Raw genomic sequence first — 14,394 nt, 5'->3', positions numbered from 1 at the left:
TAACGCAGCGGTATCCAGCGTTGGGCGACGATGTACATCCTATCGCTGCTGGTGTAAGATCCTGTCAATGCCTCGGTGGTGATCAGGACGCCGCGGGTGGTTTCGGAGACGAGATTCATTCCGCTGCAGTCGCCATCATCCACAGCTAACCAATAGATGCAGGCGGAGCGGTGCCTTCGTTCCTTAAGATCGAGGGTTCTCAAAGAGAGTATCAACGCGTCGCTATCTCCAATTACGTTGCAAGCGTGACGCGTCGAAAATCGAAATCCCTTATCCCTTCTCTTTCAATCGAATCGCGCTAGTCCAAAATGGCAAGCTCCTCTTCCTTACCAGAGAAGGACCGAAAGACACCGGTTGCCGCAACGACTTTCGATCCATGGCGCAAGATGATATCGGTGGAAGACGACTGTCGAAATGAAGGGCAAGTGAATGCGTCAGGAAGTTGCGAGAGGTAGTCAACTTAAGCTTGTGGAGCGCCCTCCACCCAGGTTTGGTGTGTGCCCATCATTCCACAAACCAAGCCGCCTGTGTGCCGACTTATCCGGCTTCGCCCTGCACCTACGGCATCTTTGTGACGAAACGAGGGAGGATTCAGGTACCCGTCTTGTAGGCATCTGCGATGGGTGGTAAGCTTTTCTTTTAAGCTTTTGAGTGGGTTTGAATGTGAAGTGACGATCGAGGTGGTGGAAGGTGAGAGTCAGGTTGCATCATAGGGCGATATACCGCGAATGCACATTCAAAGTATACATTAGAGGAAGCTGCCGACGACGCTTGCTTGGAAAAATAAATACTATTATTACATGTAAAAGGCGAGTCCGCCCGTTTTGTCCATTCCATTAACGCCAGATCATAGCAATCCGAACCACGTTTTCCTAATATCCCACACCCACTTCGCCCGGGAAGCTAGCCCAGAATTCCTGTGTCGCATTAATCATCATAGCCTCTAACTCTTCGTTCGTCAGGGCGAATGATTCGAACGAATCGAGGTTGAAGGTTTCGTCGGCTTCCAACGGGGGCACCGCTGGAGGCGTGGCCCACGAGAAGTTAGACGTGTAGCTGTTGGGTGTGGGCGCTGCAGCAGGCATAGGACTTGTAGCGGGTAAGGGGCTTCTAACGGGTGGGTTGGTAAGGTTGGCGATCATGGGTTTGCGCTGATCGTTGTGCTGTTGTGAAGGGGACCTGCTGGAAGCGATGTCTCGAGCATCAGCTGGCTTTTGTACAGGCGAGGGCTGCAACGCGCCGTAGTCGATCATGGCATGTCGCAAGGCTCGTCGTTCTTCGGGTGATGCCGGGCCGTCCTGGCCAAGTATCGAGCGGTAGTACGCTTGCATGCGCCTGATGGTATCATACTGGGGCTGTCAGTGTGCGTAAATTAAACGTTGTGAATTACTCACCCAAGTTTCTGCCATGGGCCATTGCGTCTTCATCTCCTTTAGGAAGTTGCAGCCCTGGATGACGCTCTTGCGCGCCTTCTCCCGCCAGCGAGGATCGTCATCACCACTTGGGAAATTGAAGCTGTACAACATTGCGCCGACTGCAGTGTAGATGGTGAAGCCGATCCACGGCACTAGACCTCTCAGGAAGTACACGCCGAAAGTGCGCATCTCTTCGAGCATGTCTAGGACCATGACGGAGTCTTTGAACAACTCCTTGCGTGAAGTCTTCTCCCACTTCTTCCACATGTCACGGTGTTCGTCGTAGGAGTTGGGCGTCTCTTCGGGGTTCGCCCCGTTCTGTTGCGGTCCCAGGACGGGCAGGTAGGCGCGATGCAGGAACATGTAGCTCATGAAATGTATGCAGTGCATGTAGCAATACGCTTGGCCTTGCTCGACGGCGTTGTGACTGTGGAGGGTGAAGAGGTCGTACTGCAGGCGCTGCGGGAGCGAGGCCTTCCAGCCTTCGAGTTCGTATATGAGCTGCTGGAACTGCGACGAGGAGGCCCATGGCAGTTCGCTCTTGAGGTCTTCGGAGCACGCCCAGCGCGCGACCTTGCCCCAGATGTTGGCAGCGCGCATACTATATCCGATGATGCCGATTTCTCCTACTGGCAGGGCTACTGGCGGCATGCGCTGTGTGTTGTCTAGCTGGGGTGTGCATACAGGCTCCCCGAAGACGAAGTCCTCGCGCTCGCAGGGCAGCTGAATCTTCATATCGGCGTGTGTCAACGATCGCTTGCGCCCCTTGCCGCCACTGAGCAGCGAGTCCATGAGGAAGCAGGTCCAGGCAGTCCGTCGGCGCACTTCAGCCTCGATGAACTCCTCGCGCGTCGGCACGCGGTTTCGCGGTATGCCAGTCTCGCGCGTCAGGTCCATGACTTCGACGAGGCGTATCGCCATGCCCAGGTATATCCACGCCCGCCTGCCATTGCCGGCGCCCCAGTCGTGGCCCGTCAGCATCAACAGGGCTTGGACGCGGCTTATCGAGGGCGTCTCGAGGTCCTGCTGCAGGATCTGGCGGGCGTGGGCGGCATAGGCATTGCTGGCCTCAGTCTGCGACCGGAAGGGCGAGGGCGGCTCCTTGACAAATCTACGTCATGTTAGATGTGCGACTGCCTGCGCTGTGGGTGCTCGCATACCTGATGGCCAGTGCCAGGATCGCCCAGGCCATCCATGGCTCGAGGGTGCGGTCGCGGATCCGGCGCAGCAGCGTCGGCGTGTGGTGGAAGCTCCACTTGTAGCTGCATCTGAGGTAGCTGTTCTTGACCTCGTCCGTCAGCAGCTCAAAGGGATCGAGGCCGTCGAGCAGCGCGGATGCCGCATTCGGCGACGCGTGCTGTGCCGCCTGGGTGCCGGTCGGCAGATGTGCGTCATGGCGGCCCTGACGGGGCGCTACAACCGTTGTACTCGAGTTGGCTGGTGTCGGCGTGTCTCCAGCGTCTCCAGCGTCTTCAGAGGGCCGTGGTCGCTTGGGCTTGCGGTGTATCGCGCTGGTTCCTGGCGCTATCGTCTGTCAACACGCGCACTATAGGGGACGGCAGGAGCTTCGACGCACCTGGGAACTCGCACCGATCGGCGCGCCCGCACTGCTTGCACCTGTCGCACGGCGGCCGGTCTTCGTGGATGCACTTCTGTTTGGCGGACCTGCAGGACACACACGCCACGGGATTGCGCATGGTCGCGATGCCTTCCAATGTTGGAGAGGCCAAACATCGACGGGTGAGGGACGACCCTGCCTCGGTCGCTCTTCCCCGTCGCGATCTGCTCTCCGCATCCCGTGCCTGCCCAACATTTGCGCTAGGGCGGCCAACGCCGAGCCCGCAGATACATGAACCTTATTCGTATTTCTTTTCGTTTTTATCACGAATGATCTATTTCACAATGTCTATTTTCTCGTCGCTACTTCTGTGCACCTTGGCTTCAAGTATGTCTTGCCTTGGTGAAGCAAACATTCGGCATGAAATATCCCCAGGAAGGAACGATCCTCAGCATCCACCAGGAAGTAGTCGCGACAACATCGTCACAGCCACCACCTGGGCATGCGATACAGTGCTCATAGATCTGGCCTATTGCCTATGAGGAAACCTGAGCAAGCTATCCCCTTTGCGGTTTGCTATCAAGACAGTCGTCATATCTTGTTTCCTCCAGCGTCTCCCATCCCAAAGTCAATTCCTCTACTCCCATTATATCAAGTACATTTTATAACTCAGGTCATCTTCGCAGCTGCTGTCCCTATGTCTCAGTACTGTAGACTAGACCTTGGCCCCATCTTCACTAGATTCTCATTCTTCACCTATGCTGACTCCGGCTGAAGAGCTACCGTATACGCAGAGCAGGAGATTATGAACCATCGTGACGCCTCTCATTCACCAGTCAGTCTCGGTCGCCCTTGTGCTGGTCTTTCAGCCACGTCTTTGTCCCACACGCATTCACTTTGCACGGACCCAACTACCACGCGTAGCTATCGTTCTTCCCCTTCACTACCACAATCTATTCGTAATACTCACTCGATTCCTGATTCGGGCTTAGTGGCGTGTACAATAGCACGTACTCAACCCCTGCTTACCTACACGAATTTGATCCGACATCTACTTGATCTTTTCGCTTTCCAAGTCCTGCTCTCGTTTTGACAACACGCCTCCCAGCCACAACACAACGCCAGTAAATCTGTCGAGATATTGCTAACCCCCAAACGCAATGGCTTACTCCTCGGCCGCCAACAGCCCTGGCTACCAAACATACGCAGTTCCTCTGGCTGGTGGAAAGAGGAAGCGAGCTACTGCGAACAGCCAGTCAGAATCGGTGAGCCACTTATCTTCAGATCTCTTCCTTCTAAACTAACGCAGACGTCTAGGCTGAACCCAATGCGACTCCCATCGCAGCGCGATCGAAGAGGAGTCGCCCCAACGAAAAGGACTATAACGCCAAGTACATGGCTGAGATTTGTTTCGGCGCGTACAAGGCGCGCTTACACATCGCCGGCTATTCGCAGTATACTGCCGACGTTGCGAATGACTGGCGAGAGGATCTTGTCGAGTTGTTCAGCCACGCCGCGTTGAAAGGAACCATGAAGCAGAATGCCGCGGCTCGTCATGTCATCCCTCGTCTGACATCTCTCATCCCTCAAAAGAACGAAAAGAAGGGCGCGCTTGTGAAAGACTTTGCGAAGCACTACGAGACTGTGCGAAATGACATGATGGTCATCGACAGAGTCATGGGAAATGGCTTCAAGGTCAACGAACAATCCATCGTCGAAGTACGCGAGTGTCTAAACGGCCTACACTATATTCTCGCCAAAGGAGAGCAATGGCGTAACGTCATGCCTTACACACCGCTGCCAATGTACCGGCTCCGAGCCCTCCGCGACTTGATAGAGTACTCACGGCCGCACCACCTCCTCGGCGATCTGATCACCAACATTGAAGACATGGAAGGCTGGCTCAGCCCACCACCTGCGCGTTTCAACTTTCCGACTGGTTCAATCGACGAGACACTGGAGACGTTGCAGAAAGCAACCGAGGACAAAATTGCAAAGACCAGCATCGGCCCCAACGCACAGCAGATGGCAGAATACCGAGCGCAAAAGGCCGAAGCCCTGCGTCTGCAGAAAGAGGAACAGGCCCGCCAACAAGAGAAGGAACGACTTGACGAAGTCCAGCGAGTTCAAGCAGAGCGAGATCAACTGAAGCAACAGATCAAGTCGCTCGAGATGACCGCCGCAAAAGAACGCGCTCAAGAGAGTGTGAAGAAGGTCGCAGAAGCTGCAGCAACGGCTCAACGCGATAAATCGTACCAGGATCAGATTGCGCAACAAACAACTGAGATAAACAAGCTCAAAACCGACCTAAGCAACCTGTCTGCTAAGCAGGCAGCCCAAACTAAGCCCGATGCCACTACGACATCGTCACTTCCAGTTACTGCAGGACAGACTGGCACTTCAATGAACTCTTCTTTCAGCAGCATTCAGACTGCCAACAGTAGCTTCTACCAGCCAAAGAGCTCTCTAGGCACTTCTTTCGGAAGCTCTATAAATGGTGGGTCGTATGGGCAGCTCGGTTCATTCGGCCAAGTTTCACATCATCCTACGCCGAAAGACGACGACGTCCAAATGACGGACGCTCGACGGGTTGATAGCTCGCAGCAACACCCTAGCTTTGGTCCGTTCGATCCTTCCACGATAATTACACGCGGTGTAGGCCAGTCAAACCCCTTCAATGCTCGAATCACCAATGGCGCTCCCTCACATCCCTTCGGAATATCAGCCGACGACGGCAACTTCAAGGCGGCGTGCCCAGCATACAAGAATGGGACATGCACATTAGGCAGGAGTTGCAAGCTACCCCACACCGCATGCAAGTTCTGGTTGAGCGGTAGTTGCAGATTCGGTGGGAGATGTAAACACAGTCACGATCCTTTCTTCCTCACAGAAGCCGCATCAAAAGGCCAGTCAAAACAGTTTCCACGGGCTGACCAAATGGTCATCGATCCTGTCTCTGCACCACGATCCAGCAACTTTTCCCAAACGAATCCCTTTTCCAGTCACCTGCCGGGTGGTCCAAATCCTTTCGGTGGGCAGATGAAAGGGAATGGGGATTCTACCTTACAACCTAAGCAGCAAGACCAGACTTTTGGCTTTCACACGAGCAACGGCAAGAATCCGTTCGCCCAAGCTCCATCACCAGCGCCAGCAGTGCGCAAGCCGACGCTTGCTGAGCGGGTAACAAGGGGTGACCAACCCACCTCTTTTGATAACCAAACGCCATTTGGTTACCATCTCCCACCAACGGGCCCCCGAGGAAACCGTTCACTCGCCGACAGGATAACAAAGAACGACCAACCCATCGCCCATCAACCTCAACATCAGGCTCCTACCATGCGCATCGAACAATCGTTAGAGGATATCATCAATGCATCTGGAGGGCGCAGGAACGAAAAACAGGCAAAGCCGCTTCAGTCGGAGACTCTCTGCAGGTGGCAAAAGACCTCGCCAGCCGGATGCACGAATACTACTTGTGGCTATAAACACGATCCGCCGAAGACGATGGCTATAAGGACTGGGATGGCAGGGAGTGCAAGGGGTTTGAGGAATCCGTTTAGTCAAATTGGGGATATACTGAGGCGGAATCGGTAGGCTGGAGGCTACGTTGGAGAGTTTGACGTTTGGAAGTTATCATGAAGTATAGATAATGGGTCGACAATGAGTTTATCTTGATGTTTCTGGGTCTTCTCGACTACTGCGTATCTTTTATACTGGGTCGTCATCTGTTCCACTTTAGGCTCCTACTCGGATGTACGTTCTTCTCCCGTCTATGCCGACCGCACCAGTGCTCCGAGATACGACCCTATTCACCGATGGTGTTTCGACCTCAAGCTGAAACACGCCTCATGGCTTCTATACTAGGATCTTTGCCTCTCACACAGCCTCCGCTACGTCAAGTGCGGTGTCCGACACTGTTCTGGAGCCGCTGGACAAAGCGCCACCAGACACGAGTTTTCGGACTTGATCACGGACAAAGCCGGGACTCACCCCATGACCTTTATAGCCACCGACTCTTTGTTGTAGCACTTCTAGCTATGAACCAGCGTCGAGGCACATCTTATGATCGTGACATTGTGTCACAAGCTGCGTCTGCATCCCAGTATCTTCCGTCAACCAAGAGCCCAAGTTCACGATAAACAATATGGGAATGACAAACATGTCGAACACATCAAACTCCACCAGCGCAGGATGCCAAATAGACATCATAAACCACATCCAAGCCATCCAACAAAACTGGTTCATCCACCCCTCCATCTCAGAAGAGCCCATCCTCCCCGCCTCCCTCCTCGCCGGCGTCCCAATCAACTGCCTCCCGGCCCCAATTATCCAAGCCATTCACGAGCTCTCCACACTAACGATCGGTCAAAGAGACCGAGCGCACAAACTCCTAAACACCTACTTCCAAGCGCGCATTCGCGAAGGCTCATACAGTGGCAAGTCCCAAAAGATCTTCGCCATCCTGGAAATCAGCGATGTGAAAAAGGCGTGTGAGAGTTTACGAAGAATGAGCCGAGGACGCGAAATGCAAGGGCCCGTCCCGATCAAAGAAGATGAAACGAGGAAGAGGAAGTACTCGATCAGACAAGAAATGAATACCGTTACCGCGGATGAAGAAGACGAAGACGCACAAAGATTAGCGAAAAGACTGAAAGAGGAACTATGCGTCATCTCCGAAGAAGACAACACTACCAACAACAACAACGAGCCAAGCACGCCAATCTGCATCAACTTCAACGATATACCCACGCCCCCGGATTCCCAAGCTACGATAACAGCAACACTTCCTTCTACAACTACCACACCCCAGACGCAGCGCCGCTCCCGGCCCCCTCCTATTGTCATTGCTGAGATTCCTACGCCTACAGCTACATCCCCTGGCATCGTCCCACCGTTCTCGTCTTTCACGCCCCTGTTTAATAGCCTGGCTCGGGAGTTTGGTGGAGATCCGGATACGCCGTGTCCGATACGAACGAATACGTACTCACAACCACAACCAGATCTCCTTAATAGCTATGACAGTGGGAACGGGAACGGAAACGATAATGCAAACGGCACTCTCTTTGAATCATACATGCGCGATACGTATCCAGCGCCGAGGATAGATCCTCGCGTCCAGGCAGCGCAGAGAACGACGCATGAGTTTAATTTGAGGAGGATGGAGGTGATTGAGGCGCAGAGAGTGTTTGAGGAGGCGAGGAGGAGATTTGGAGAGGCGAAGCGGAGGATGGAAAGTGTGAGGGGTGGAGGGATTTGGCGGTGATAGAGGGAGTGAAGTCACTGGATAGGAAGGTAGGAGGTTTTTGCTCGGATGGAGATACGTCTGTAGGGGTTTTAGAGTAGATGTATACTAGGTACGCTGCATTTAGCATCAATTACTTGAAGTCTTGAACAGAATGTTTGACACCTACTTTCACCAGTCAAAACGCCCAGTCCAAAGTCTGAAACAAAAGAATTTCCCAATTCCACTATTAGTACAAGCAGGATATCTGCCCTGTCCTGGCCGCACCCCCATCACACCTCATCACTTCTCTTCCTAATATCCCCCAACTCAACATCATCCTCATCCATCTCAACCGCACACCCATCATCCCTCCCGTTCGTCTTGTTCACCTCGTCATCACTACTATCCACATTAACAGGTGTAGCAATCCCTGAGTCCACAGCTCCAGGCGTCGTACACGCACTACCCCCCGTCTTCTTCGCTTTGAGTCCATACACCGTATTGAGTTCCTTACGCATTTTGTACTCCTTCTCACCCCACGTAAGACAGAACCCGATTCCCGCTAGAACAGCAAACACAATCCACACGCACTTCAGACTCTGGGTAAACGCATTGATGATCTCGGCTTTGATGGTGGGTGACGTGGCTTGCGTGGCGATGAAAGAAGCCGTAGCGCGTTGGTATGCCTGGCCATTCTCCAGTTTAGCGCGAGCCGTCGCGGAAGAGATGGTAGGGAGGAGAGATGCGAAGCGAACGTTGAAGATGGCACCGGGGATGGCGACACCAAAAAGAGAGCCCGTGCCGCGGAGGAAGGCCCAGGAGCCTGCGCTTGCGCCGGTTGTGGATTCGGGGAGCTTGACTTGTACGGCGGGGAGCATGGTGCTGATGACTATCCCGAGACCGGCTGCGGTGATGAGCTGGAGGGAGAGCCAGACACCGATTGAGGACTTGGCGTTGAGTAAGGTGCAGAGACCTAGGCCGAGGGTCGTCAAAGCGAAGCCGATGATGTGCATGGGTTTGTATTTGCCCCAGTAGCTGAGTAAGGGGCCGCCAACTGCGGCGAGGACGACGATAACGAGGGTCGTGGGCATGACTTCTAGACCTGATTGTGTGGGCGAGGAGCCCTTGACTGCTTGAAAGAAAGGCGGGAGGTAGAATTGGAAACCGTAAGTTATGAAGCCGTGCATGGTTGTTAATGCGAAAGCGATGTTTGTCGTGCGATTCGAGAAGACGTGCGGTGGCATGATGGGGTATTTGCAGTAAGAGCAGCGTTCCCAGAAGCCGAAGCCGATGAGACCCAGGATACCGAAGACCATGGGTATGACGACGGAGAAGTGAGACCAGGGCTTCGGTGCGCCGCCTGTGCTGAGGGAGACGAGAAGCATCAGAACGGAGCCCGTGAGCATGCCGCTTCCGACGTAATCCACCTTTCTCAGTTCTTGCCGCAGGGTTGTTCCGGCAGTAATGTTACTTCCACCGACATTTAGCCAGCGCCAGATGACAACCAAGGCGATGGCGCAGACGGGTATGTTGATGAGGAAACACCATCGCCAACCGTGTTCAGCGAAGACTCCTCCGAGGAGTGGACCGAGTGTGGTGCCAGCGGCGAAAGCAACGTGCTTGATCGCCAAGTACGGACCTCTCTTTCTCAATGGCACAATATCGCAGAGAATCATCTCGGCGAACAGATCAATTCCACCGGTTCCCAGACCTTGGACAATGCGTCCAGCGATGAGCACTGCGCCGTTCTGTGCGCCGCCGCAGATAGCTGAGCCCACTGCGAAGACGGCAACAGCAGTCATCATAGGAGTTTTCCTTCCCCACATATCTCCGAACTGAGAGTACAGAGGCTGGAAGATGGTGCTTGCGAGGAGGAACGCGGTCGCAACCCAGGAGAATTTGGTGCCAAGATCCAAGGCCTCTGAGATAGTAGGGAGGGCGGTGTTGGTCACACTTCCCTCGAGAGCGGAGAGAAGTAATGGGATGCATATGGCAACGAATGATCGCCAAAAACCCTCCGATCGCTTCCATTTGGCGGAGGGTGTCTGAGAGGGGAGGGAAGGAGGAAGCGTAGGGCGACTGAGGCGGCGAGAGAGGGTATTGTTGAAGACTTGGGGCTGAGTAAGTGGGATACTTCCCAAGTCCTGTTCCTCAATGACGAAGTCGACTTTGCGCTCCGTTGTAGGTGGTGTCGTACTCATTGTAGAGTCGGATGAAGACATCTTCGAAGAAGAGTGAACGTTCCTCCGGTGCTCCTGGAAAGGACTGATGAGTGAGGATAGCGATCGAGATGTTAAAGGAGACCCTGTTCAGTAAAAATTTCTCTCAACAAAGAAAAATAACTCTTCCACTTTGCGATTGTGGTAGCGAGTCCACGTCGCTTCCAGGTATGTACACAGCTCAGCTCACACCGTGGCGCTGACCATGTTATATACCTCTCTTGTCCGTCAACAGGCTCAACATATCCATACTACCCACTAGATAAACGAAGCATCTCTGATAGTATGTTGCATTACGAATGTGTTGTCGTGTTCGCGCATGGTGAGGATGCGGTACCGCGGTAGGTGAACCCTCTTTACATCTCGCCCAGACGGCGAGGGCGAATGAGCTCGTATGCGAGGCGGCGACCCTGACATACTTCGCTGCAGGAACGCGCAACTTAGCGACACCTTCTTGTTGACAAAAATCTGTTGTTGTCAACTTCGACCGTTACGGATGCGTAGCCAGAGAAGGTGGGCTCATGCCGCTCGTGATCCAGTGGTAACTCATTGCTGATCTCCAGCCACACCCATAATCTGGCCTGAACCGCTTCGAAGTACTGTTTCGTGCTGGTCTTGCATATCTGAAGGCTGGAGGCGTGGATCATGCACCTTGGAAGATAGGGCTGCGTCTCGGGGTGCCTCGGTGCATAGTCCGCGAGAGATGCTGACTGTCTCTGCAGTCCCAAACTATTCGAACGCCTCAATTCGGAATGGCGTTCTGTTATCCTAGGAGGTGCGCGTGTTCAGCTGACGTACACAGTACATCACCCAGCCTTGAACGCCACAGCGACGCATGGCATCGACTATGCAGGTGCACAGTCCGAACTCTCACCTCCCACACGGATCCACAAGCTCAAAACCGGGCAACTGCATCCTCTTCAGATTTGGACAGCTTCTCAACAGCAAACTCGCAATGCGCGTCGAATCACTCCCATCCCTAACCTAAAACATAGATATACTCAGTCAGCAACCCTCACACACAGAGTCCATACAAAAACACCACTCACCTCCTCAACCCAAACCCCCCAATCACTCCTCCTAACAAAGCACTCCACATTCCCTCTAATCACCGCATTCAAATCCAGCCCCTCACACTTCGGCCACGGATCCAAATTCCCGCCATACGCATGAACCACGGAAAAAGAACGGACTAGCTGGCGATGTGCCGGAGACGTCCAGAAGAGGAGGGCGAGGGGACGGAGAAATTTGAAGTCGGCGCCGTAGAGCGTGATGTGCGTGTAGAGGTGGGCTGTTGCGAGGCGGTTTAGGTGGCGGGAGACGAGGGTGAGGGTGTGGAGGGTGGTTCTGGAGGGGAGGTGAGAGAGGATTAGGTCGAGGAGTTCGTCGGGGAGGGATTCGAGGGTTGAGAGCTGCGTGTTAGAGGGAGATTGGTGTTGGGTGCACATTGTGGTGTTGGTGCTCATTTGGTGGTGATGGCGACTTGGATGATGACGATGATGATGTTAGGTAGGTGAGATGAAGCTGCTGTTATGGAACTGCGCAATAATCACAAAAGAATACCTAGGGACGTAGACAGGTAAAACCAAAAACATGCAGAGTAAGAACGCACGCGATATACACGACGATGAGCACTGGCGTGGAGCTATGGATATATCCCATGTCATTCGGCATAAGCCAAGACCAGGGTCCATTCAGGTACAATGCACGGCAGTTGTGCGATGTCGCGATCGTCTTCGGATATATCAGTCCTCTTTACCCCGCCCCCACCATTACTACCCACTTCGGCAACTACACAGGTCAAGGCATGGTAAGAGACTGAATATTGATGAGAGTCATAGTATTGTTCGTCAGATCTATTCAGTCCATATCGTATCTCATACTACAGTCTTCTCTACGCATCCAACCTGTTATCGGCCATCACGTCTACTTGAACTCCTTCATAAACTCCTCGTGGAACTTGACAATACGCCCTGTCCAGTCGGTTCCAGGAGCAAGGAAGGTTGTCCTGAAATGCAGCGTGCCTTCCTTCTGTCCGAAGCCTGTACCAGCAACAACACAGACACCTGTGGCGTCGAGCATGCGGAAGCAGTAGAACTCGTCGGGCGCGCGACCTTCCTTCTTGGCTTGTTGTACGGCCTTTTCTGGGAGGTGGATGGTGGGGAAGAGGTACATGGAGCCCTAATGTTTGGGTTAGCTATGCGATGTGTAGTTGGCGTGGGATACGTACCTGTGGCTCGTTGCACTCGACACCCTCCATCTGCTTGAACGCCTCGTACAAAGCGTACGCGCGCTTCTTCAATCCGTGGAAGATGCCGTCGTACTCCTCCTTGTAGAGCTCGTAGCTTGGCTCGCCCTCCTTTGGTGGGTTGACCATCATCTCCACGATACACTGGCCCAGGACTGGCGGGCACAGTTGAATAGAGATGAACTTGTAGACCTCCTGCGCGACCTCCGGGTCAAAGCCGATAAGCTCAAAGTAGCCACCTCGGTGACCACATTCGCCGACCATGCCCTTGGAAATTGAGTGCAGAGAAGCCAGCTCGAGGTGGTCGTACTGGCCGGGTGACTCCTTTTGCAGGTCGCGTAGAGCCTTCTTGAAGGAGATGAACTCGCCAATGAAGACGTTGGTCTGGTAGACCTCGTCGGCGATGACGACGAGACCCTTCTCGGCGGCGAACTTGAGCACAGCCTTGATGTCTTCGGCGGGCAGCGACGCGCCAGTGGGGTTACCCGGGTTGATGACGCAGATAGCCTTGACATCGGTGCCCTCCTTCACAGCCCTCTCGTATGCAGTCGCAATTGAGTCGAGTGAAGTGCCCCATGCTTGGTCTTCGTTGAGGTAGTATGGCACGCAGCGGGCGTCGAGGACGGAAAGGGTCGCGGTGTAGAGAGGGTACTGGGGGATGGGGACCATGATACCAGTCTCGGGCTTCGCGCAGATGGTGTGGAGGAGGGTGTTCACGCCTGATGAGGCGCCGTTGCTGAGGTAGATGTCCTCGAACTTTGCTGGGTAGCCATCGCGACCTGTTTCCGTCAGTTCAATGTCTGTATTGGTGTAGTGAGATACGCACGCTCAATGTACTCTGCAACGCTCTGCCTGATGCCTGGCGCACCCTGACTCTGACTGTATGCGCCCACGCTCTTGACCTCCTTCAGCAGCTTCCTTGCGCGATCAAGCACATCCGATTTGTATCCCAGGCTATTGAGCAGGACATCCTCGTGCTCCAACAGGCCGGGGTTCTCGAGTATGCTCGCGACCTGCCTGAAGAATGTGATTGGCTTTTGGTCTAGTTGCTGCGGGTTTCCAATGTTTGCCGCGATGACAGTGTCAAAGGGAAGGTCCTTGCCCTCGCCCTTTGCCAGCTTGGCGCGGTACTCTTCCGACTTGACGGCTAGTTCACCACGGACGGCATACTTGGCTGCCTTGACGTGCGGGTTGATGTTGCCAATCTGCAACACCTTCTGCGGGGCCTTGGACATGATGCCTCGACTATGAAGAAGGTGCGACGGAGGGTTGTAGAGTTGGGTCGTTACGCGTCCAGCGAGGAAGGGAGATAGGGTTTGAGGGGTGGAGGAGGTGAAGGGTCTATACAGGACTAAGGTGGTGAGCACACGTCCAGACTATAACTTAGCTCAGGCGAAAAGTGTATCTCCCAGCGCTACTCAATCCCGCGACGTACTCGAAACACGCAGATGATGTGCGTCAATGGCTGGTCTATATTTTTTATGCTGCGTCGCGTGGTGCCCCACTACTTGTAGGGTAGAGCCACTACGATGCTGCCCCTCGGTGGCTCGGCGCGTTGCGGATATGCCAACCTCTTACGCTTTACTCGTCGCATGCACAAAGGAGCAGTGGGATCAAATACCTCTAGAGCCCACGCTGCCACCAAGGCGTCGACTGGCCATGGCTGGAGGGCGTAGTGGACAGGCGCATTTCAGAGCCGATGACGGCGACATGTCGATGGACCCTGATTG

General features: G+C 54.1%; 4 protein-coding genes across 4 annotated transcripts; 1 reads left to right on the top strand and 3 right to left on the bottom strand.

Annotated features, from left to right (window-relative positions):
* Window positions 1-872: 872 nt before the first annotated feature.
* Window positions 873-3,112, bottom strand: J4E88_004997 (uncharacterized protein; the record flags this gene model as incomplete). Its single annotated transcript, XM_049398639.1, has 4 exons — window positions 873-1,349; window positions 1,395-2,526; window positions 2,576-2,939; window positions 2,992-3,112. 4 exons carry the CDS (start codon window positions 3,110-3,112, stop codon window positions 873-875), a joined length of 2,094 nt encoding a protein of 697 aa, XP_049255319.1.
* A 1,021-nt stretch (window positions 3,113-4,133) lies between these two features.
* Window positions 4,134-8,236, top strand: J4E88_004996 (uncharacterized protein; the record flags this gene model as incomplete). The annotated part of the gene is made up of 3 exons (XM_049398638.1): window positions 4,134-4,238; window positions 4,291-6,448; window positions 7,176-8,236. 3 exons carry the CDS (start codon window positions 4,134-4,136, stop codon window positions 8,234-8,236), a joined length of 3,324 nt encoding a protein of 1,107 aa, XP_049255318.1.
* Window positions 8,237-8,487: 251 nt separating this feature from the next.
* On the bottom strand, window positions 8,488-10,398 carry J4E88_004995 (uncharacterized protein; the record flags this gene model as incomplete). Its single annotated transcript, XM_049398637.1, has 1 exon — window positions 8,488-10,398. One exon carries the CDS (start codon window positions 10,396-10,398, stop codon window positions 8,488-8,490), a length of 1,911 nt encoding a protein of 636 aa, XP_049255317.1.
* Window positions 10,399-12,342: 1,944 nt separating this feature from the next.
* On the bottom strand, window positions 12,343-13,899 carry J4E88_004994 (uncharacterized protein; the record flags this gene model as incomplete). The annotated part of the gene is made up of 3 exons (XM_049398636.1): window positions 12,343-12,597; window positions 12,647-13,443; window positions 13,491-13,899. The coding sequence occupies 3 exons, from the start codon at window positions 13,897-13,899 to the stop codon at window positions 12,343-12,345; spliced, it is 1,461 nt and encodes a 486-aa protein (XP_049255316.1).
* Window positions 13,900-14,394: the final 495 nt, after the last annotated feature.

The sequence above is a fragment of the Alternaria novae-zelandiae genome, assembly GCF_023758075.1.
Source record: "Alternaria novae-zelandiae strain BMP 2774 chromosome Unknown scaffold_9, whole genome shotgun sequence".
Classification (NCBI taxonomy): domain Eukaryota; kingdom Fungi; phylum Ascomycota; class Dothideomycetes; order Pleosporales; family Pleosporaceae; genus Alternaria; species Alternaria novae-zelandiae.
The sequence above is the reverse complement of the archived record's forward strand: the minus strand, read 5'-3'. Positions and strand labels throughout refer to the sequence as shown.